This window comes from Astatotilapia calliptera, chromosome 3, assembly GCF_900246225.1.
Source record: "Astatotilapia calliptera chromosome 3, fAstCal1.2, whole genome shotgun sequence".
NCBI classification, from domain to species: Eukaryota; Metazoa; Chordata; class Actinopteri; order Cichliformes; family Cichlidae; genus Astatotilapia; species Astatotilapia calliptera.
In genome coordinates, this window is record NC_039304.1 from 5118059 (window position 1) to 5144043 (window position 25985).

Sequence of the window (25985 nt, forward strand, 5' to 3'; positions counted from 1 at the left end):
TATAGCATTACAGTGTTCATATTAAAGAGAGCCAAAGTAGATTATTGAACGTTTTAGAATTTAAATAATACTCAGACGTAGGACCTGTTCCGATATTTCGTGCTTTAAAAATATGATCTTTTTTTCCCCCCATTTCAGACACACAAAAAATAAACAGATTTCCCTGACATTTATCGTGTGTAGTTATTTATTTACTCATTTATGCTGTGCCCAACTCTGGTCAGATGATTGCTGTGTTTCCAAACACGAGTGCAACCAACAGGGAAGTGGCAACGTGCCCTCTGTTAGGAAAACTGAGCAACATTAATGCTCATAATTTAAGCGGTTTACTTTTTTAATTTTTGCTTTTCAACTGTTGCAAATGCTGATACTGATAGTTCGGAAAAAGCTAATAGCAGCCGATAATATCAGACTGTCAGTAATGTCGGCGCGCTGATAAATTTCTCGGCTCTATTAAAAAATATCTTATCTTTGATTTGGTCAGTTGTAATTTGATACAGAGGAAGCTTCCAGTGGGTTCCTGTTTTTGTCCTCTCAAGTAAATTAGGTAATGCACTTTCCTGTCAATCCAACATTGATTTATTTAATATAAAGGCAGCACTACTGTTCCTTATTGCATTTATCATAGTTCTGTTCATATAGCCTGTTTATATTGCGTCTACATACATATCGGCTGACATATCAAAATATCGGAGCATTGGTGTTAAAGGTTCTGGGCGATGTGGGGAATTTCTGTACATGGGTTTTAGGTATTTTCATAATGATGCTAAGGTGTAAGGTTAAAATATTAAATACTTAATTATTATTAGAAAATGGTAAAATGTATATGCTTATTTATTAAAGTATGTGTTGTATATAGATGGTGGAATTGAGGTAAACTCACCTGTGAGTAAATAATGGTTTAGTCCTATAATAGCTGAGAGTATTTAAGGCTGCCATTTGTCATTAGACACCGATTTGTGCTGCTGCTTGAAGGCTTGACCTGGCATTCATTATCCACGGAGTTATATTATATGTGGACAAATAAACACCTCTTGTTTCCAAAGTACTCTGCCTCAGCCTTCATCTCCAGCCACAAAAGGCCACTTTGTTACAATCGGTATTTGTACAGAACCTAAAAACACCCATTTCACTGGGCTCTAATTTTTAAAGCCTAAAATGTCCAGTGAATTGCTTCAATGACACTTTGTTTGATAAATTATCTGAAACTTTGGCTTTCTTTAATATGAACATAATGTAATGGTCTAAAGGTCTTTTAGTTCTCTGTTTCACATAAGTTCCTTTTTTACTTTAGATTTATGCACACCTGACAATGTTGGTAAAAAACTGTCCTTATTGTTAATGCCTGTGTGCTTATAATGACTAGTGTATGTGTGCATATATTAGAGCAGGGCGATATGACCATAAATATTTATCACGATATACATTTGAAAATTTGCGATAACGATAACTGATGATATAATTGACACTAGACAAAATACTTTACAACTCCTCAACTTTATTAGTGCAAAAAAAACAAAAAAAACAAACAAATGTATTTTCACTTAAACGAGCAGCTGTTTTTTTATGTGCATTAAAGTTATATAAAACTTTAACAGTGCAAATGCAAATTCCTTGCTGACAGTTTAAACAAAAGGCATTTCCAGTGGAAATTGGCCGACATGTCCTCAGCATAACCATGTATAATATCCACAAAACCTAAAAAGGGGTTATGCACACACAACACGGTAATATTATGTTGAAGCACAGTACGTATCACTCCGCGAGGCGCCTGCCTACGGTAGCCATAATGCTCCGACAATCCATCAAGCGGTGCCGTTTTGTAGCTTAGCAAAGTCGTACTAAAACATTTGACAGATTTTCAAGCGTCGTGTACGACATAAAATCGTTTCGAGGTCAGTAAACACAACCAGAATTCATACATAAGGCACACGGGATTATAAGGGGCACTGTCGATTTTCAGAAAAATCAAAGGATTGATTTTAAGTGTGCTGTATTTTCCAAAAAACACGGTAATAACGACGGCCCGCTAGCATGCTCTACCAAAAATAGTGCTCTGTTGTGTATCTGACAGATGAAAGCCAAACCAGTTCCACACCACTGAAGTTGCAGCATTTTTACAAACCAATTCTGGTTCATCCGTTTCATTTAACGATCCACTTTCGCTCTTCTCATTCTGCGCGTTTCACCCATATTCTATCGCGATATTTAATTTTCCTATCGTTGCCCAATATTACACCGATATTACCATGTAGCCCAGCCCTAGCATATATCTTCAGTATTGCCAGTATGAGGATATTATATTTTCTACATGCATGAATCTGAGGTATATTTACGCTTCAGGCAGGGAAGAAGGTGCTCAATCATAAGAAAGCAAATGTGTGGCAGGTTCTTATAATTGCATTCGAATGCAATTATAACATGCAGTATAATTGCATGGAGTATAACTAAAATAACATGTAAAACACTCAGTAACGCACAGCTTTTGACCTACACATTACCAGAACTCTTCATACTGGGATTGTGTGAAACTCTAAGCAAAGTCAAAGTATAAAATGCAATAAGTTCTATATTTTGTTAACCAGTCAGTGTCAGGAAATCTTGCAGCACCGAAAGCCTCGCTAGGCAGGTTTCTATGAAAGCAGAATATAAAGCTGAGGATTTCTGTTGCTGCAGTGTGACTCTGTATCACATGTCTCAGTGAGATCGGCAGCCGTGCCTCTCTTCCCCTTTGCTGGCAGAGTGGGCATCGCTTAGGGCAAGGCTGGCTGTCAAACTCAGGGAGGAGAAGCAGCAAAGAATTTCACTTATTATAGGGAAGTAAGACTCCAACTATTTGCAGTCACTTTCCGACTCTCTAGGCTCGGCTCTCTTTCCCTTTTTTTCCTCCCCTCGACTTCACTGAAAAATCTATTTTCTCCTCTCTCTGTTTTCTTTATCCACAAATATATGAATTTTTATCATTTTCCAGATATAAAACCGACTCTCGCCCTCCCTCTCTCCGTCTCTTTTGTTCAGACATCCTGTGCTGTGCCTCGTAGCCCAGAGGCAGCAAGTTTGACGTCACAAAGGAATGCATCACAAGAGGTTGTGTTGTCTGCTCTGTGTGTGAGAACATTGGAGGGAATAGGAGACACGGTTCTTTCATAATGTACTTGCATGACAAATTGTGCTCCCTGGTCATAGAGACACCATCCACAGCCGTGCATATTATTTTGTCCATTCTGTCTGTAAGATGATGGGTAGGTGCAAAGCAAGACGATAAGTTGAGGCTTTTACCTTATATTCTTATAGACCGAAAGCTTTTTAAATGGGGGGGGCTTTAAAAGCATGTCGACCACCAACTTTTTTGCTTAATTATCGACTTCTGCCTCACAACGAAGACCCAAACAATGAAGTAGCAAAAGAAGCCAACAGCCAAAACAAAAAAAAGCCTCTACTGCTGCACATTTAACCTTTCTGCAGAAAATCAATTTCTGTCCATTCTTTGCCTGAGTCACTGTTTCTGTCAATTCCACAGGCCACAGGGAGGGGTGGGGGTATTTACTGCAACAGGCCCTGATCCCTTGCTCTACTTCTTTTGTCCTACTGCTGGTCAGCGTCTAGTGAAAACAAGCCCTGGTCAGTCACCCCCATTTCCACCAGGATGCTCGATCTCTGTGCCATGACCCTACTTCCGGGCAGTGACGTTGATATCTGTCTATTAGCCTGCTCTAACAAGGATCTGGCTTTTTTTGAAGGGGGGAAAATAAAGTTCCCACCGACGGCTGCTTATTGCTATTTTAGTAAACAGAGGTTAAGAGGGGTCACATGGCTGCAGACACAGAGTGAGACAGAGCAGCGGGAAGTGTTGGTGCTGTGAGGGAGCGAGCAGAGGTGTCACAGAGAGAGAGAGTAGCTGACTGTTGATTGTTATCATATGATAGAGGAACATGGGGCACAGCTGTAAGTGGCTGGGCTAGAAAGCAGAGCTATAGATAACTGTGTACACACACACACACACTACATTTGCAAAACGATGCACACACAGGCACTTAACACACATTTGCCACATTTGATTTTTAGCAATATTCCCAGATGCACACAAGCATTCAAATATGAGAAAAATGTACACACACACACACACACACACACACACACACACACACACACACACACACACACACACACACACACACAAAAATTAAAAGGAAGGCATGAAAACACACCACTGAACTAGTTCACACAAACAAACCGAGGTGCAGAGTAAATCCCACGGGTGCGCTACGACAGGTGGACCAATCATCAGCCCTTGACACGACACCAGTCCTCAGAGTTGGCGGTCACAGGAATGAAGTCATTTATCCAATGGAAATGAGGGGGAAACGAGATCTATGCAACAGATCATTTATTAATAACTTTTGATGACAAGTAAAGAAATTTTTAAGATTATTCATGCGTCCACAGTTTATGAATTTGATGTCTCACTCTGTGTCACATTCACTTGAAATCACGTAGGAGCAGGTTAGCAGTAATGTTACGACTTTTACTTTACACAAATAAAAGTATAAACTATACATTTCATTCTAGATTCCCAGTAGCAGTGTCACCATTTATTATATATTGTGCAGTAGGGAGAGAAGAAGGCCAAAGAAGTAGTCATTTCCAAAGTTTGCATGTACGTTGCAGCTGCATGGACGATATGTAGAAACTTCTAGACTGTTATTTAGCAAACATTCCATCGATTATGTGATGTTAACAGGTCTGAGCACAGAGGCATTCTGTAGGGGGGGGGAAAGTAGGCATGAATCCATCACAATCCTGCAGAGATTTACTGCAAAAGCCAACAGGGCCATAAATTAAAAAAAATACATAAATAAACAAATAAATAAGTAAATAAACACACACACCAGAGCAGAGGTGATAGACGGTTTCATAACACACACAATAAACAAACAAAACTTATGCACATAAATGTGCTTGCACTTACAGCTATACTCAAACTCACGCGTGCACACATGCAACCACACAGAGAAACAAACACACGAAACAAAGTCTCAGCACATGTACACATGACATTCTTCTTCCACTTCCTGATCTGAGGCAGAGTGCATTCACAGTTTAGCTCCTGTTCGGCCATCCTCCTCTGACCACCACCGTCACACTGACGGCAAATGGCGTGCTAGTCAGCTGCTTACTGGACACCGTGTGGCTAAACTCCGTGTCCAAATCAGCCACTGACCCACATAATAATAATTGTGCTGCTGATATCTTCAAAACTATGTGAAGCAATAAATTCATTAAGAAAGGAAGTCTACAAATAAATTGTACTGAACTAAAATCATAACATGGAGGGATACGGGAGTGCTTTTATCTACCTCCCCTGTTGTCTCCCATATTAATCACATTTTAAGGAGGTGTGTGAACCAAAGAGGTAAAAAGAGCAGGAAATCCAGCTCTCCTTCAAAGGATAACGGCAAATATCACGACTAGATCGGGCTTGCCCAGTCAGAGTGTCTTCCTGATTGAGAGGCACGAAACCAACAATGTCACCACAAAAAACACCATGACTGTTCTCCATGGCAACGGCACTCTGTTTAGCATTGTTTGTTGTTCAGAAACAAGAGTGTGTCAGTTGCAGACATGACTCCTACCAGCGGTGGCCTAGATATGATAGCGGCTGTGGGAGTGAGTCAACTCTGCAACAGAATCCCAGAGTCATGGCTTTTTTTCAGGGGTCTTTCCAGCACTGATTAAACATGTGCTTACCTGACTGATAAAGGCAGCGGTGCCTCATGGACAAATATGGGCTATTATACATTCCCCACATTCTTCACATGGCATTTAAGAAGCAAGGCTTCTTGTTCTGCTCACATTTACTGACATTACCCCAGATTTACTGGCAAATACTAATGGGAAAGGGTCTCTTAATATGCTGTCACAGATTAACCATCAAGCCTATCAAAAAACATGCTTTGACTTTTTGTTGTAGTCCAGTTTTCAGTAGAGATGCACCAGTTGCAGTTTTCTTGGCCAGTAAATTGACAGAGTATACAAACAAACATCTATTTTTATTCAATGCAGCAATATTATTTCAGATTTTTATTTTATTTTTTTAAAGGTATTAAACTTGATAATTTTACCCAAACTGCAACAAGTTATAGTGTCTAGGACTGGCAATAGAGTGCTACTGGACTCTATTACTTTATTACAAAGTTGGTGCAAAGCCTGCTTGCACCAACTTTTAGGTATATTTTACCTTATAGAACAAAAGCAGGTGCAACAAATTTATATAACACAAGAAATGTTGGTCAATTTATATCATTTCGATGGGCATTTATAACTTCACTGGAAAAAAAGGCCACCAAGCCTTTTCTCTTTTTTCTTGTTTTCACTCATCTCCATAATTTTCCTCCTCCCCGTTTTGATCCCTTGCTCATACCGAGGCTGCGGTTTGTGGTTGGCTAAATACACTTGTCTACCATAGCTATATGAAGCAGAATGTGTTATGAAATTTACTTTGTTTTTCATTGACAGTATTGTTTCATTTAGTTCGTTTTTGAATTTTTATTATTACACTCAAATAATGACAAAACAGGATATTATTAGTTATCCTTTATGGATCAAGTGTTTCAAAAACTACTATGAACGGAGCACATTAGATCCACCACAGCTGCTAATGTAAACTGTATTATGCGACGTTTGAAAAAAAGGAAGTTTAGCAGGCATAGAAAAATTCGCTAAAGTGGACTTAAACAGTCACTGGCAGGTACTGACATACAAAAAGCAACGTCTGGCTTAGGCTCACGCCCTCGTCAAGGACACTGAACATACAGTGCATGCAGCGACAAAGGCTATAAACTTTCACATCCAAAAGTCTGCCTCTTCACTCTGCACCTCACTTAATTATCTTCTTCCCTATAATTCCAAACTGCAGCTACATCTCCATCTCTCACCACTTGTTCCTATGTATGGTATGATTCCTCACCCCTGTTAGTTTCTGCTAGAGTTGGACTGATAATTACCCGAGGATACTAAGCTGGCATTGACTGAAAACTCGCGCCATACTTGGTGTGCATTTTTTTAAAAGGAATAATAATCTGGAAAACACAAAAAAACTAATTCTTTTCAACAAAAAGCAAAAAGGTCAAATGAAAGAGTGCATAGTATCGCTCCATGGCCAAAATTATCTGTGCTGGTCTTTAAATGCCGACATCGGGTCGACCTCTGTGCTCTCTCTACCTTCCTCCCTCTCCCTCCTCCCTGCCCTGCAACCCGTAGGCGAGGGGAGAATTCCGGCAGGGTGGGGGCTTTCCCCAGGAAGAACGGGAGCTTTGTCCCCTGAGGGACGAAGCCATAGCCTGACAGACAGTTTGGCAAGCTCTGACCAGGCAGCGAGCAAAGGAGAGAGAGAGAGGGAGAGAGATCGGGTACAATCATAGTGCAGATGTCAACTCACGACGAAACTGGCGCTCATGCCACTGGAGTTTCGCCTTAGCTCAGGGGTGCATTCAAAGTTGCTCGCTGAGCGCGAGAGTTAAGCAACGTCAGCAGTTTAAACACTAGGCCACAACTAACCAATGTGTGCTGTCCGTCTGAGGCGGCACATCTTCCTTATTTGATATGTGTAAAGATAAAGTTGTGATTGATGTGCACTTTTGGTTCACACACTGCACCACAGGGCTGTCATTAGTAAAACCTGAATTCCCTGATCAGAATGCACTCATGCCATCACTCTGTATGGCACCTTAAAACATCACCCATTTCCTGTAAGACGCAAATCACGCTCAGCTGCAGAGAAATATTATATATAGTCATGATTAGTTTGACAACCTAACTGCTGTCAGAGCCTTGGTGGGGAGGATGATGTTTGCAGCAGTTTGGGGAAAATCAACCCTCGCGAACTCATCCAAGTAAGTTGGAAGATAATGTTGGTGAACCTGTTGGTTTGCGACGTTTGCCCTGTTAGACTTGTTTTATAGGGAGAGTCTTAATAGATAGATGCAAACCCTGAGAGCGGGGTGATGTAACTTCTCAGAGGGAGGCAGCCACGTCCCCTTTAGCATGTTTCTGTTTTTACTACAGGCCATGAGAAGGAGTCAGCCAGTTAGCTAGCTTAATTTGTAGTTTCATATCTAAACTGAAACTTATCCTTGTTTTACATCTGAATTTAAAAACCTTTTAACGTTTCTATTCATTGAAATTACAGAAATAAATTGTCAGAACAAAAATATCACTGCTAGCTAAAATCTTTAAATAAATATAACTTGCATTCATGAAAACTGGGTAAAAACATATCTTTGAGAGATTAAATTTTAAATTCACTAAGCCTAAATAACTTAGAAGTTGGGTTTTTTCTGGCTCACAATGGGCTATTAAGGGGGAAGACTAGGTATCTATCAATGCACCGTAGAAGCAGTAGCGCTACCAGAAATCTATCTGCCGCTACTTTATGTTCCAAGTATTTTGTGACAAATAACTGAGCAATATACAATTATTATTTTACCCATTACACCATATTGGACTGCAGTTTCTGTTCTGCAGTCCAGCCTATGAACCTGGAGTAGCTCCGCTTGCTGTAGCAGCTCCGCTTGCTGTAGCTTCTGGAAGTGGACCTAAAGCATTCAAAGATGGAGTACTGTCAGCAGCTCAAGCCCAAAATGGTGAAGTGTGAGTTCACCCAACAGCAGGAGGAGATCCTCTTTGGGAAAACAGCTAAATTAAACTGTGGTTGGCTGTGACAGCAAAAAATGGCAGGAGGCCAGTCAGTAGGAAAAATAAAAGCTGCAAAAGGTCTGGGGCTAGCTAGTTAGCGGCAACTGAACTTTCTAAATAAGGGCAAATAAATCCTACTAAATGGACTGCAAATGGTGCCAGTCTCTCAGACAAATAAAGAAATTGCTAAAATAAGTAAACAGATATATATATATATATATATATATATATATATATATATATAGTCAGGAAGCTGTTAATATACTTAGCCCAACAGAGTAGAGCTGATGTGCTGAAAACAAAACCGATCAACAAAACAGTGTTATGCTTGAGTAAATGAAACCCCCATTAACAAGTCTGCTTTATGCTTTTCTAACAAATGCTGGAAATCATCCACTGGCTCTGGCTAGACCTGTCTGGGAGGCACCAAAATGCATCTATGCAAAAAAATAACTCTAAAAGAACTTCTGAGACAAACTGCTATTAATTATTAAAATGACACACACGCACACACTTTTCTGGGGGGTAAAGAAGAAGAACGCAAAGAACAAAATCTTGCCTGGCTTCTTAAGCATGTCTTTAAGCACATAAGCTAGAAGCGAATCATCATGAGAGTTTCAGTATGAAACACACCCTCCAAAACAAATACAAGGGAGTATTCTGTTTCTGGGCATCCACATTAACGCTGATGAGGGGGGTTTATAAATGATTCCCTGCGCCAGGTAACTGCCTGTGAGTGCCTGAAAGCAGTGACTTATTAACAAGCATCCAGAGGTCCATGGTGTTGAAATTTAACCTACATTACAGCCATTTCATCAGAAGCTTAAATAAGGGGTTGTTATGAGGTTGACCCCAGAGGTTTTCGGGTCAATGTAGGTGGTGGTGGGGGAAAGGAATTATGCTGGTGGTAAATTTGATTAATGAACCAGAGCCAGCTAAAAAATATATATATTATGTGGATTCTACAGTATAGATATGCATATCTATAGAGCCCCTTTTTGAAAATATTTAACAATTTAAGGACTTTTTGTTATCATTTACAGCACACGACCAATCGGAGACAGTAAACACGTCCATTGCCAAAGTATTTTCCAAGCCACAAACTGCCATTAAAGAACCACATTTAAACTGAATTCAAAACCCAAATGTAAAGATTTTGTTTAAGGGAACTAAAAGTTCTTTTAGTTGTTGAACTTTTTTCCTACCAACTATATTTTGACGGCTAGTTTAATCTCCTTTTAATATTCTAAGTATAAACTGTTGAAATTTTAGTTGTTTAAGGGAACTAAAAGTTGTTTAAGGGAACTAAAAGTTCTTTTAGTTGTTTAGTTGTTGAACTTTTTTCCTACCAACTATATTTTGATGGCTAGTTTAATCTCCTTTTAATATTTTAAGTACAAACTGTTGAAATTTTAGTTGTTTAAGGGAACTAAAAGTAGTTAAAAAAATTACTATGAGACAATGAATATAAAATGACACCAGCAGAGTTGACACTGCGACAATAAGAGCTATGGCATAGTGTTGTTCATCCCATCTTCCTGTTTTGCAGATAGAGATAGTATAGCGCAGCTAAAAACTCCAAAATTAAAGCAAGCTAGGTCATTTTAGAGCTTTTGCAAAGATTGGTGGTCAGATGACTGAGACTGTTGGGCTGAAGTGTTGAAGGCTCAAATGTTTTCAGAAGTTAACCCAGTGTTCCTGCCAAGTCCAGTGACCTGGTGTATTACAATACTGGCAACAAATTCTTCAGTGCCTTAGTCACTCACCATTAGGAAAGGGTTACATAGCCTCAAAATTATATGATGATATGAATTTGCAAAAATATTTCTCATGATATAATAATCTGAAGTGTGACTCAACATTGTAGAGCATAGTAGTATATCAAGCATCACAGTATAAGTCAATGGTAAGCACAAAGTAGTCTAGGCAGTTTATTCCTGGAAATATTAAGTAACTGTTTCGCACTTACCAATATCTGAAGAGACCTTGTAAGAGCGCATCGGATGTTAACACAGGGCTCTCAGACATTCCTGGGCTTGACTTGTTTTTGCACACATTAAAGGGATGATATTTTATATCTTGTAAAAATGGTACTAAACAGGCCTTCTGATCACAGGAACAGGGAGTGCTCTGTATAGTGCCTCACAACAGCACTATAGCAGACTGATACTGCTATACTAATTGAGTGCAATGTTGAATTCCATCATGCTGGTCAAAGACAACACAGGTAACGATATTTTAAGTGGAAACCCTGCAACTAATAAGAATTCTTTAGAACTGCAAGCCTAGATTAAAAAAAGCAAACAACATTTATGTATTATTATAAATTTAATCTTTCAATTCCTTAATTTCTTTTATCATATAAACATGTTTTAACCCATGCATTTGGTTTCTCTTCCACAAACATATCTTATGATCTGTGAGGTGAGAAAGAGGACAAGCTGAAACTATATTTCAGACTGGAGAAGGGGAAAAAACAACAACAGATTTCAGTCTGGCTGAGTGCTGGAAACATCTCTACTTCCTGTGTGTTCTGACCTTCCAGTATCTGCTTTTATTTTCTTTCTGTTTTTTCCTTTTCCTCCCCTGCAGTTCTGTTGTTTGGCCCCCCTCACTCATCCTGCTCGGACTACACACACAGAGACATAACTCTGCAGCCTTCATGACTAAGCGTGGGCGTGCAGTCATTGTGTGGGTCTGTCTTGCTTCGCACCTACAGTACGTAGTGCATAATGCATGTGAATACAGAGGTTATATGGTGCAGATATATACAGTAACAACTAAATACGAAATGCCGAAACAATGCACCGAGCAGCATTTTAATTGAGACACCTAAAACTATCTGCATACTAATTTCATATGCTACCATTCAGACCACCACACCATACAAATCATAACCTGAATATTCTGACTGCAGCTATTTATGTGCACAAAATTTATACATAAAATACTAAAAGGAGATTAAACTAGGAGTCAAAATAGTTAGTAAAAAGGTTTTAATGGCAGTTAAAACTGAAGGGCTAAGAAGAACAAAAGAAAACATACTTAATAACTAATAACTCACACAGAACACTGAATTTTAAGAGGTAATTGAACTCAGGATGTGGTTATCCTAGCTTAGCACAATTCTACATCCGTCAAAGTAACAATAAGATATTAGTGGAAGTCAGCAGTGCTAGTACTTTGCTTTTGTCAGAACAAGGCTAGCTGTTTTAATCAATTTCCAGTGTGTATGCTAAGCTAGTCTAATCAGCTCCTGACCTGAGGCCTTTCTCACTCACCATGTGTAAACAGACCTCTCTGCACTGAATCATACTTGTTATTAATCTCTGGCTAACTTCCACAGCATGTCTTTTATCATGTCTTCCTTCTCTCTCCCCAACCGGTCGCAGCAGATGGCCGCCCCTCACTGAGCCTGGTTCTGCTGGAGGTTAAAGGTCCTGTTAAAGGGCGTTTTTCCTTCCCACTGTTGCCAAAATTCTTGTTCAAAGGGGGTCATATGATTGTTGGGTTTTTCTCTGTATGTATTATTGTAGGGTCTACCTTACAATATAAAGTGCCTTGAGGCAACTGTGGTTGTGATTTGGTGTTGTATAAATAAATACATTGAAATAAATTAAAATTTAATTTAATGGATAGGATGGACATTGATAAAAATCTTACGTTGTTACATAAAATGCTCAATACTCCCCAAATAATAAGAGCCTACTTGTGGTGGTCATTTTGAGCTGCAGATCTTCGTGACCCTCTTTTTGCCCGTCATCAGAACAGAATCGCGCCTTAAGTCTTTCAAAATATTTTTCAATATTTATTTGGATGTACCATCAAAGTTAAGGAATAAAAGTTACTGTTATCTACTTTTACAGGAAATTAGCAGTAACTAAATGTTCAAACCCTGTCAACCTAACAAGTGCTTTGTGCGGTTATGTGACCAGATATGTATCAGAGATTGACAGCACAGTGTTAAGAAATGAGACATCTAAGATAATGTGACTGCATCACTTTTGGTAGTTTCATTAGCTGTCAGCGCTAACCATCTGTGAACTCACAATTGACTCCATTCAAAAATTTGACAATTTCTAGCACGCAACTGCAGTCTACAGATTTCTACAGAGTGCCATGTCACATTCGCATATAGTCTCTCTGGTGTGTGTGGGGGGAAAATGAAAGAAAGAGCAGACAAGTGGTTGTTTTAAACAGTAAAGAAAATAGAAAATGTATAAGTGGCAGTGTGTTGTTTTTATGTTGCGGCCCACATATGGTAAACAGTGGCCTGGTCATCAGATATATTTAGGAGTCCGTTAATATACCTGGGCGCCCTGCCCAAGTAAAGTCTGAGTCTGGGAAACACCGTGCCCCAACATGGCATGAATTTATTTTGAATCTCATTCGGAGGACAAGAAAATGGTCAAAATTCAACCTGGAAATGATCAGTTTCTGGAAGCTTTGATCTAAAAAAAATATTCGTATTTGCTCTAGCTTGAGAAAAAAAAAAAATTCAGCTCAAGTCTGTCCTCACATGTATGAGTCTCCAGATCCAATCTGCTCTTCATTATAAGCCTCACTGGATTGAGCAAGGCTGTTATTTCCAACAACAGCACAGGAAAACAAAGCAGTCAGGTAGCTGCCTAAACTGCGCATCGGGTTAGCCTAGCAAACTCCCCTCTGCCTTATCGCCCACTGACACGCACTCTGAGCCAGCAGCAACACAGCTGAGCTCTACCCCTGGTGACCCCCGCGCCGTTCCCAGTCAGGACGCCCCAGGCGTCCCTCGGATATGCCAGTCAGCAATTGGCACTGAAGAGGCAGCCACGTTTATGGATCCTTCAAAACGAGGCACTTTCTGCTCACTTCTGAGGTTACTCTGTCTGCTGAATAAAAACAGTTAGCATGTGCTAAATTTTCTCTTCTCGGTAAGGCAGTTAAGAGGGTTGAGTGCTAGACTCTGCAAGTAATTAAGTAAAGTTTAAAAACAGACACTGTGCAACTTACTTCACGCTATGTATTTTAATACTGAAATATACTGAAACTAAGCTGATGTGACAGCTTTGCTAAGCATCACAGATAACACACACATTTCTCATTTTTACTTTTAGATGATTATGGTTCATTGCCATTTCTATGCATTTCCCAGAGACTTTGAGAAATGAGATTTATTCTTTTCCCCTGTGTTTTTATACATATACATAAAACACTATAAATCAAATCACTATTTCTGTCAAGCTTTAGGGTTCTTTTTTATACCTGAGATAAACAGGCTATAAACACATTCTGTACATATCCTCAGTACAAATTCAATAAACCTTCAAATGTAAACAAAGAAGAACACAAACAAAACTGAAGTATTCACTGAAATGTGCTCCACTTACGCTCCAAGGGAGGGAACAAAGAAAGAAAGCACAAGAAGTGTCACACTGCTTCAATAAAGTGTGCAGTGGGCTCATACATGGATCAGACTTGCAAATTCACAACGGATCCCGTTTCAATTGTCTTTCTACTCACCGTGCAGAGCCAGGAAAAAACAACTAGGAAAAACAGATGTGGCCAATGAGGGTTAAATAATAATCAGCTGCTTAAGTCCAAAATATTTGGCTGTGGTTACTGGTATCGTTACTTGTCATAGTATTAAAGGTAACTGTGTGACCTTTTTGACTGACATTTGTACTGACACAGGGCATTCTGGGTATGTAGGTTGCGTTTGGCTAAGCCAGGGGTGGGCAACTCCAGGCCTCGAGGGCCGGTGTCCATGCAGGTTTTAGATGTGTCCTTGATCCAACACAGCTGATTTAAATGGCTAAATTAGCTCCTCAACATGTCCTGAAGTTCTCCAGAGGCCTGGTAACGAATGAATCATTGGATTCAGGTGTGTTGACCCAAGGTGAGATCTAAAACCTGCAGGACACCGGCCCTCGAGGCCTGGAACTGCCCACCACTGGGCTAGGCCTTCCTAAGAAATGTACCTGTCCATGATGTTTGTGCTTCAGTACTGCTGAGAGAAGTTCTAGTATTTTATTAGTCTGTGAATTAGTGCGTATCGGCAGGTGGATAATCTGGACATGAAGAATCAAGTTTTTGGATGCAGGTTGTACACATCATTTTATAATACTTGGTGCCCCAGTCACGTATGTAAATACGGTCGTTTCTGGCTCCAAAAAACCAACATGGTACCAACCAAAGGACTAACATCAAAAGGTACAGTCAGCCATTTTTGAGTTTGTTGGAATGTCTTCCAACAAATTGATGCATTTTTCTAAACTGAGAATAGTAGCGGGTGCTGCTTTTCAAAGCTAACCTGTTTCAACGCCATCTTGAATACAGTGGCCAAGATGGACATCACCATTCTACCTAATCGCATTTCACGTGTGTAGCTAAAGACCAAACACATAAGTAGTATGCCCAAAGCAGAGGAGAAGAGAATTCACAGGCATCTACCTGTTGTGTCTGCAATGACAAAAACAGCAGAAATATCCTCAACAACTCACCTCAGTATCATTGTCATCAAACAGAAGTGCGTTTCAATGATTCATTAGGCCTGGATACCTGGCACAGCTGAGACAGCAGACTGACAGCCAACGCTCGCTACAGATGATTGGTGGCCAGAGTTGCTTGTCCTACAATGGCCATCCTATCAATCTGTCAATCCTTTCCGTGTCCGGGCCGGGTGAGGTTTCCCGTGTTGAGTCAAATTAAGCCGCAGGCTCCACTCCTGGATCTGAAGGTATTTTTGTTTTTTAAAACCCTGACGTCTAGCAGTGAGACTTTACGTACTTCAACTTTAAGACTTTAAAAGTGAGAAATCTCGACAAAATCAGATAAATGTCTCCAAGTCTTTTGCTGTGACAAAGTCCATTCATCTGATAGTGTCAGAAATTTTCCCTAGCTTTCTCCATCATCTCTTTCTCACTAGACCGTAAAACACAAACAACACCTCTGTAAATAACATGCAGTAAATATGTGGTAAACACTTACTGCACTCTCACACATCCAAAAGAAGCCAGTTCGCTTCCCTGACCGACCAATCAGAAAATCTAAAGTCAAACCACTGCCACACCGGAGTGTACCGAGGGAAGCATCAAATTATAGCATGCTATTAACATCACTGAGTAACTAGTTTGTGCAACGTTAGCAATACATGGTGGAGATTTGGAATTTAATCAATTATTGATTTTACTGAACTGCAGGTTAAAGTTAAATCTAGTGACAGGTCACCACTAACGGTTGAAATAAAATTGTAGAGGCTTGGTGCCATCATGTTGGCCACTGAACATTTGATTTAGTTTTCAATACTAAGGAAGACTGCACACTAAAAAGCACTAATGAGTAGCTAGCAAGTAATGTAAAACCAGTACGACGTACGTTACAGGTATTTAAGGTACCTAGAAGTGAAAGTGAAACATCAAACAAGTCCTGATTGTGTTCGACATAAATGCTTCTTTTTTAATGAGAGAGCGTGCTGTGTGTCAGTAAACTAGGGCATGGGTTAGATACAGGCATGTGCAAGTGCTGCATGATTCGGTATGACACAGCTTTGTGTGAAATTTAATCTAAATGTAATCTAATTTAATTTTAAAAATGTATGATGTAACAAAGAAGATATATTTGGTCTTCTCTGCGTGTAATTATAAGATGTGGTAATATTTGAACATGAGGAAGACTGTAAGACTGTAAAACATGTAAATGTATCTGCAATTTTGCAAGTGACAAAGTATTTTTGGAAAACAGGATGCTGGTACCACTTGTGATCTGCATGCAAGTAGCGTGCATCAAGTGCTTTAGTGAAACGGGCAACAGCTCAGAAACAGGCTCTTAGGAGCTCCAGCATCTTTCTGAGAGGATTGCCAAACATGAAAGCAGCAGGAATCACCTGGGAAAAGCACAAAATTTAGGCTCGCTTGGCAGTGAAATTATAGTGAGATTGCTCTGCATTTCAAACAGGGAACTGAGCAGCTAAAGGCAGCAAGACAAGGTGAGCAGGTAGGTGCTCAATGGGATTATCAGCCTAAATTAAAACTGTGTGAAACTGTCCTGCCGTTTTTTCCCCCCATTGAACATGTAGCCTGTGGAAGCACGTCTCTGTTCACACATGCCCTACACCATGTGTGGCTCAGCTCAGCTGTGTGTAGTCGAGCAGTGATGTAGAGTGTGAGATGAAAAGGGAATTTGTGCAACAATTTAAGTAACATTTATGACAGATCAACATCAACTCAAGCTGCTACTAATTACTGATTTCAACAGAAGACAACATAAATGTTTTTGCACCCACAGGAAACCCACCGAGGCGCAGCAAGGACATGCCAGTGTCACACAGAGAGGCTGCAAAGTGACAGTGCAAACCACTGCACCTCAGATTCCTCTGTGGTTTCACCAAGAGTCGAAGATTCAAAAGTATTCACTTATCTGTAGTACAGGGGTTTGCACTTAAACCAGGGTAGGGCCTTGCTTTGTGGAGCTGGGTGTGTATATGCACTCCTGCATCTCTTTTGCTTTTACATCGCTGTTAAATAACATTAAATAAAACTTTGCACTACTAATGTGTCATATGGTGGATTTGTAGTCAGAAGATGTCAATCGCATTTAAGCATAATTATCTGAAGATCCACTAGCTAAGAGGCCGCTTATAGTCTGTCAAAACTAGATTCTGAAAAATGCATTTAACATTTTTACATTACGCTGCAAAAGTTGTTCAGACCGACGTCAAGAAGGGATTTCCCCATTGAAATTAGTCCGTAGAAATATAACACTGATTAACAGTTTCCTCTGCCTCAGGTTTGTTATTGGACAGTGAGAAATGTGCATACGTGAGCTGTCTCAGTTTCTTGAGTCATAAACAATGTTACTGAAGCCTTGCACACAGATTGCACTGAATGTGTGCAGGCACGTTCCTGTCTTTACCTCTAACATTAATCTAATTTGATAAGCAAAAGCCCTGATGTATTAAAGTGTCACATGGCAAGATGTTACTTTTTTCTCAAGACCACATTTTCCCTTCTACAGCTTGCCTTGGCAGCGAGTCCTAAAATTGCTCCATTAGGAGGCTATTATGCTTTATCAAGGGATAGGTTTCAAGCTCTGTTTGCTCTGACTGACAGGTTTGCTGGAAGTAGCTTGCTCGTTCCACCTACTGCTCCATTCTGCTGCTGTCCTTGACACAAATTAGGATAGTCTGGCACTCGCTACAGCCAAGAAGGCATCTGTGACTATAGTCTCATGAGCTGAAGTCAACAAGAAATTAAATAGCTCCACAAAATTAGTATAAATTCTTCCCACATTCCCAATAGTGAAGTGACGAGCATGCATTTAGCTAACAAAATATTTGACTGGCAAGCTTTTCTTTTCTTTTCTTTTTTTTTAAAAAAACAAAACAAAAACACAGGTGCATGTTTGGACTTTATCGCGCGCTCTCATTCCCTCCTCTAAAAATTATCTGCACCATCAGGAAAGCAGACTAAAAAGTCTAAATGGCCCTCATATGCCCTGCAGCCACAAAGAGGAACGGTGATGTGTAAATGCAGTGCTAACAGGAGTGCATTTCACTACATGCATGTAAACGCGATACACCCAGCCACCCAGCTACCCACCCACGCGCACACACACAGAGGATGTTTTGAGTGTGCTGCAGTGTGGGCACCGGGGGCCCTGAATGAAAAACATGCTGGTAGAGGACATGTATCAGAGGTTTGTCCACTTGTGGGAAAAAAAAACATGTTGATCAAAGATCCAACTGTGGCTTCTTCCTGAAAACGGGAACTGTGAGTTTTAGCACAGCAAATGATTAGCTTGACACTTTCCTCACCGACTCAGCTAAAGCCTCTGCAGTTTGATGGTGCGTGGTGACTCTTTGGTATATCAGTCCGCGGGTGACACTTTGAATGAGCTTCTTGAAAGCCAACAGATTGAGTTTTACTGTAGATGAAGAAAATATGTTGCTGCTTTGAAATTTTAATCACAGAAATGTTGAAACGAATCAATATTTTTCATAGAATCGGAAAAAAAAGGTTCTATGTGCAGCGTAAAGGATGTCACTCGTAATGATGAGCCCACACCCACACATTTTTGGTTAGCCATCATCCACTCTGTTCCACAAGGGTGTAGTCGTGCGGTGCCATGTTAACACTCATAACATGGTTAAGGTCCGTCTGCTGTCTCTTCTTGATTTGGTTATTATAAATACTGATAAATCAAGAAATAGCCAATATTATCCCATAATATCAACCTGCCAATAACTCGATGGGGCTCTAACTCAACAGTCTAGTAAAACAGAAAAAATGCAATAAAAGCTGCAGTGATATGAGAGGCATTGCGAACAGGGAAATAAACCCTGAAGTAAACCTTATCCAAACGGATAATCTGATAAACTGAGACCTGAATGGGACAAAAGTGTCATCCGCTGTACCGAGAATTGCAAAAATTACGAAACCCTGACACACTCAAGAATTAACATATTTTTACAGGGTTTTTTCTTCCTTTTTTCCAAGAGAAACGGGGAGCAGGAGAGCTAACTGTACTGTTTCCCAAAGGTAAACGGTAAAAATAAGAAAGTACTACTGCTTCCCAGGGGCAAATGCATGAATTTTATTTAGTCATCACCCTGTTTTCCTCTGGAAAAAAAAAGTTGTTGATAAAAGTTACACCTCTGACTGTTTTCTTACCAGTGGTTTTATAACGGGGCAGGTTGCGGTAATGTATCATTAATTGAGTTGTTGGTGGCTAAATAGGCAGGCGTTTTTCAAGACAAAGCTTAGAAGAATGAATAGAGGTCTTAAATTTCTCCTATTCTGTGTTCACATGTACAGGCTGGCAGCCGGGGAACAACAAACACAAACATAAACTTATGGTTCTAATTAGAGATCATGTTAGCAGTGGAAATGCAGAATAAGGAACCCACCATTTAGCAGCTAAAACGACAAATCCTGGCATTAACTAAGTTATTAAGCTGCTTAATGTGCGACTAAGTGACCGATCCAAGCCGCAAGCCGATGTTTTTGGTAGCTTAAGCAGACAATGAAGGTGTGAGACAGAGACAGGTGCTTGTTTGTAGATAAGCAGCATGGATTAGCTATAGAGCAATGTCTGCGGCTTTGAACCACTGTGCTGGTTATTAGCCAGTGATTGCTAAAGATGTCGGTTTTTTCATAAAGACTTGTATACAAAGCCCTTAAACCTAACCACAAGACGCTAAAACACCAAAGTGCAGAAGGTGTGAAAACTCTTCGGACGTGCAGACGCCAGAGTGAGAGACAGGAGATGCTGCTCCACTCTCCGGTCCCCACTTGCATTCAGTGGAATTCCAGTTATGGCCTCTGGCTCTGAGCCAAGCGCCCCACCATGAACTCTGATGCTTCTGTTAAATCAGCACCTTCCACCCTACAATTCACAACAGCGATACAGCTGCTGTTTAGAAGCCCTGCAGAGAAAACGACTATTCGCATTAATAATCCGTCACTGTAACAAATGTTAACAATTAACAATATTAAACCTTTTGCCCCCCCTTTACCATGACATCATCGTACAATGAGTTATCCTTTCCTCAGCCCACCTCAGCCTCAGTTCTTTCCTGCGTTCGGTCACTTACAGCGACATTTGGAAGCAGGCTTTTTGCCTCCTCACTGACAGATTCCTCCCTGTTTGACTGCAGAGCGCTGGCGCAAAATGGCAGCTATAGAAAGAAGAACTTGCACCACTATTCTGAGGAACTGACACTACAATCTGAGGGCAACTGTGGATGATTTAGGACATGCTGTACCTTCAAAGAAACCGCCCCATTAAGATTTTTGGTTTATTTAACCGGCGCTCTTATCTCGGGGTGTTTTTGCACCTGTCCGTTAAACCTGTCAGAGTGGCGCTTCCAGCCATGCACATTACTGTCGAACTGAAAGAATGTCTTTTTCGAATGACCCCACCTCCCTCTCTCTCCCCACAACAGGATATTGCTCAGCGGCACGACAGGAATAAGGTCGTACGGAGACATGTAGAGGCAGGCCACAGACAAAGATTCAGTGAAGAATTAAAAAACAAGAGGCAGGAGAGAGATAGGATCTCTCGGGCACACAGAGAGGGATTGTGTTCGCTCTGGCCTGTCTCCTACACAAACACTACATTAAAATAACTCCTCTGGTTTTTTTTGTGTGTGTGTGTTACAGCAGATGCACTTCCAGCTGGGAAATAACCTGACAAGGCAGATGATACGCAATAGGTGAGGGTGAGGCCATTCTGTGGAGCACTGATGATACCGACAGAAACAAAAGGCACGATGGAAATATTGATATCTTAGGATGTGCTGAATCCACTGCTATCAGCAAACCTTGAATCAAGAATATTGCCCTTTGGATGCTCCCATCCAAGGCCACACCCTAAAAAAAGTGTTGCTAGGTGATCTTTTTCTCTCGGTGTAGTTTGGTGACCGGGATCTCTAACAACACAAAGGATGAGCAGAGGAAGGGTTTTTTTTTTTTTTAGGCCACAGCAGAGTTGATGGGGATTATATGCTGCGTCACAGGAATGATAATAACAGAGAGCAAGCTGCTGCACAAATTCAGCTGGCTCTCTGTTTGGGTTAAAGCTGCCGTTAGATGCTGAGAAAAGAGCTTCTTATTCTACAGAAAAAAAGGGGGGTGAGACAGAAAGCTTTATCAGTGATACATCTCCCTGCATTGTTGCTTTAATTACAAGGTCCAACCCCTACGTGTCTGCCACGAGGCCCCGAAAACACTGACGCAAGACCTTTGATGCAAGAAGAGGACAGCATTAAAGTCCAAAGTGTGAAATATAACGGTGCCGAGAAGTAAAACTCGTCCACTGCATTCTTTCACTGGAAAAACTTGGTATTCTTGTCCTATGAGCAGTATGCAAACACACACAAGCAGGCACACAAAGATGACAAACAAAAGTAAATTGACCCATGCAGTGAAGGGACCAGGAGTTATCCTGTGAGGGAATTTTGCTGGCAAGGTTCGGGTGCACATCCCCCACAAATCAATACAAAGATGTAATGAGAGCGCCCCGGAGAATGTTTTGGAAGAGTGGTGTGTTCAATCCATTCAGTGGAGCGCTGCAGACTGGTTTGGCACACACTGGCCCTGCATTACCCTAAGACACTTTATGTTAGTTTTTCCTGGTATGCATCAGCCGCCTATAGGTCTGGCCTACCTTATATAGCCCAGGAGTCACATGAAGCCTAGATAAATCTGATCTTCTTATCAATAATGATACAGAATCAGAATGAGAGACGGACTAATCTGGCAATGTGAATGATAGCTTAAAAGGCCCTCTTTGTTCTAGAAAGGCTTTGTAAACACTGAGAGATTCCTTTAGGAGCTTTACAGTACAGCCATGTTCATTAGAGCCATGAGGCTTTCCTAAGTAGAAAGCCCTGTAATTATATCCAAACCTTTGATTTCGTTGAACTAACCCCAACAGACAGACTGAAGCTATGCTGATCTGCGCTGCGGGCTTGAAGGACTTACTGTTGTTGGACTTGAGATCCCGGTGGATGACAGGGACGATGGCTTCACTGTGCAGATACAACATCCCTCTGGCTATCTGCACAGCCCAGTTGACCAGGACGTGCGGCGGTATTCGACGGCCTGCCAGAGCACGGCTCAGCGGCCCACCTGAGGCGTACTCCATGATGAGGCACAGGTTGGGCTCCTGCAGGCACACGCCCTGCAGGGCGATGATGTTGGGGTGGGTGAGCATGGAGAACAGACGGGCCTCCTGCCTCACGTTCTGCGCTGTCACACTGATGTCCTCGTCCGGGTCTTGGCGGGCGGCCTTCACCGCCACCAGCTCTCCTCTCCATGTACCACGATACACTTTTCCAAATCCCCCGACCCCAATGACCTCCTCCAGGCTCAACTCCCGGAAATCTACCTCTTCAGGTTCAAACTCACCCACCACAGCCGGAGCGAGCTCATCCACCACGGCACTGCCCGGAAGTTTTCCATATCCACTCGGCTTGAAGGAGCCGTAGTTGGATGGGAAGATACCCACCTTGTTGTTGACCTTTCCCGCCCACCAGCCCTCATCCCCTGATATCTCCGAGTCCAGAGAGAGGACTTCCACCAGATCGCCTTTACGTAAGGTGAGCTCATCTTTACAGGATGCCTCATAGTCAAATAAGGCTGTCCACACAGGGTTGGTGAAGTTCCCTTTTTGCGATTGTTCCAAATTTTTCCAGTTGGACAGCGGGCCACGGCTGAATATATTCTTCAGTGGCTCCATGGAGCCTCAAGCAGATGTTTTGACTGGATATGATTTAGCACCCCAAGGGTTTGAAAATAAAGTACAAAGGAGTACTTTATTGCGCCTCGCTCCCTTTCCTGTCTTTCTTGTTGGCTCATCAGGGACTAATGAAATGTGTTCAAAAGTTGGACCAACAAGTGGGCTAGAGGAGAGCAGTCAAAGACAACAGAAGCGCAAGTGTCTTTTATTCATCATCGCATTAAACTCGTCTCGCCATCGGATGATTCACTAGAGATTGCTTTTGTTTGATTAAGGCTAAGTGTTTCAAAGCTCAGAAAGACAGCACTGCTTCCACTGAAATTCTCTCTGTTCAAGTGATGTGGTGTGTGGTTTCCCAACACATGGTTTAAGCACAATATCATTTCACCGGCCTGTATTTAAGGGCCTCTCGAATCACCTCATTATGGCTAATTTAGCTCTTCTTCCCCCTCATTCAAAACTGCCACCTGTTGAGTCCTGACTTTGTTTTGTTTTTTTTAGAGAGGGAAAGTGTAAGAAGACGAATGAAAACTACTCCGCTTACTGCGAAACACTCCCAGGTACTGCTATTGCAACTGGTAATAAAGGTTCCCACCACACTTAACTGTCCATTTTGAGTTTTTATGTATTTTTAGCCATTAAGTGCAGTGGCCACCACAAGCAGGAAGCGCTGAAAAGCGGAGAAGAATAGCAGGAAAGGAGCATTCAGTCCAGCCAACCAGTGTTTTACGACAAGTTTCAGAGCTGTCCAGTTCGCATTAAGCCCAAAACTCCAATAACGGCGTCTCACCGCAACTTTGCGGCACTTCCGCAGGAAATCCCGCATCCCATTGCGCCAAAGTATCCATGCTCACGGTCTTATGGGAAGCACACGAATAGCCAGCCTTTACCATAACATAAAGCAAACTTGGGGACCGCCGACTTTGTAACAGGAAGAGCTCTCCAAACCTGCTCGGCTCTACTTTCCTCAGAGAAACGCAGTAAAAACAAATCCCGTTAGTTCCTGGTGGGAGTTCAGCGCGTGGCCTGGTCCGGCTCGAGTCCCCCGTTCTTACAGTCGGTATCCAAAGAGCGGAACAACTCCATCATAACTTCATATCACACTTGTCTTCCTCACGCAGAGTTCACTCGCCAGGTTGTCGAACCACTTCTACGTCTGCGCTTACGGTCAGTGGAGAGGGTGGGGTTTCAAAACTTTTTTTCTCTCCCAACAGGAAAAGAGTCAGATGACAGAGCGTCGTCAAGTTACGGGAAGCGGCGTAACGCGTTCTCTTGAAACTTTCAGAATAAAACTTGTGGGCGCCTTTACGTGGTTGCTCTATAACTTAGTTACTTAGAAGTTAGAAGTGTTTAGCTGCCCAGCTATGCAGCACAATACGCTATAATACTAACTTATATCTACATTTACTGTTACTAGAACTACTACTACTACTACTATTATTATTGTTGTTGTTAATAATCTTGCTTTCCAGTGCAATGAAAACCCTGTACGAAGCCCCGTGTAATGTAATTTCAAGTATCACCCCAATCGAGTCAGTCTATATTATATACCTAATAAAAGTACCCATGTCTGAACGGGATACTATTTTGCAGCAGTAACCTGAGATAAGAAATGGTTATTATGACATGTGAGTAAAGGTAAAAGAATAAAGTTAAAGTGGTTTGTGGCCTCCTTTAAAAACATATAGTTTGTAGTTCTGATACTTTTATTTTAAAAGACTTCCGCAGTTCCGGTATTAGCTAACTTCTTGTTAGCTAACTTCACCAAATTAAGCAGCTACTTAGAAAACAACAACAAAGAGGAAGTTTTTGCCTTCGCATACATTTTTTTTAATCTAGTCCCATTAAAATGAGGTTTGACGAAATGACAATAATAGTCATTTAATGATGTGATTCTGAGATACTTGGTAGAAGAGACACATCTTTTAACCGCAGATGTTGTCTTGATCTTACGGGACAGTTTAATCTGATTTTTATTTTGAAACCACCTGGGGAAAAATAAACTCATAAATGCTGCAGTATAGTTATCAGTATGGTAGAATTTTTGGTAATCCTGGCGATGAGCCAATGGAAGTCCATTAGTGCCAAATAAAGATTATAATTTATGCAGTGAAAAGTTCAAATTGTGAGAACTACTTAAATATAGCATTTCATAATTTGGCTTTCTTTAACATAACATTTTTGATTTTGATTTTTTTTAAAATATATTTTATAATTTAATTCAATATTACATGGAACATTATGTAGTGTAGTACTAGGTCACTGAACACTGTACCAGATATTTTTTTCAAGGATGTGTGTGGCAGTCTGCTGTCAGCATGTGTCCTATGGGTGGTATACAGTGAAAGGTTTTTTGCATTGCTGAAAATAAGTCAGACCATTCTTGGGTGTCGGACTTTCCCAGGCTGTCCTTTGTCACCGATTGTGTTCATAATTTCTATGGACAAAATTTCTAGTGTTCATGAGAAACGGCAGAAGGGGAAGGTGTCAGGTTCAGTGGTCTCAGGATCTTGTTTCTGCTGCTGCTGATGTGGATCTCTTGGCTTCAGCAAACCATGAACTCCAGTTTGTGCTGGACAGTTTACAGCAGCACGTGAATGAGAATTAGCACCCCTGAGTCTTGGGTCAAGGCTTTCAGTCACTCTGGGTCGAGGACTTGTTACTGCCCCAAGTAGAGGAATTTTAAGTATCAGTAAGCAGGGTGGGAGGGTGGCATCCACAACCATCCATCTGTTGTGGTGAAAAGAATAAAGTTATGAAGCTCATGATTGACTGGTCCATCTACGTACCCAACCGTGTTTTTTAACATGACGAAAACACCCACACAGGGTGCCCACCATGGTGGTGTAGTCACCTAATGTTTAAGAGTTATTTAAAAATAGCCTTCAGTAAAGACTGGAGCATATTTTAGTAATTGACTGCTGGTGTTCCCACTGATGAAGGTGCATTCTATCCATTAAAACAAAAATACTTTATCTTGGAAAAGGTCAGGGAATTCCTCTTGGTCATATTTTCCCATGTTTGTAAGTCAGTGGCTTCTCAGGAGGTGACGGGAATCAGAGGGTCACCTC

General features: G+C 41.1%; 1 protein-coding gene and 1 long non-coding RNA gene across 3 annotated transcripts in view; one reads left to right on the plus strand and one right to left on the minus strand.

The window, feature by feature from the left end:
- The window catches only part of LOC113017208 (mitogen-activated protein kinase kinase kinase 11), a 50317-nt gene extending 26162 nt beyond the window's left edge, over positions 1-24155 (minus strand). For both annotated transcript variants that reach the window (XR_003271421.1, XM_026160365.1), the window contains exon 1: positions 22158-24155. Coding sequence is in view for 1 of the 2 variants with exons in the window: in XM_026160365.1 (XP_026016150.1) it covers positions 22158-22914 (757 nt within the window). In the remaining variant the exon portion in view is untranslated. The remainder of the gene's footprint in view (positions 1-22157) is intronic.
- LOC113017220 (uncharacterized) lies at positions 14626-20603 on the plus strand. Its single transcript, XR_003271426.1, has 3 exons — positions 14626-14886; positions 15201-15412; positions 16960-20603. It is a non-coding gene; the product is annotated as an uncharacterized LOC113017220 (long non-coding RNA).
- Positions 24156-25985: the final 1830 nt, after the last annotated feature.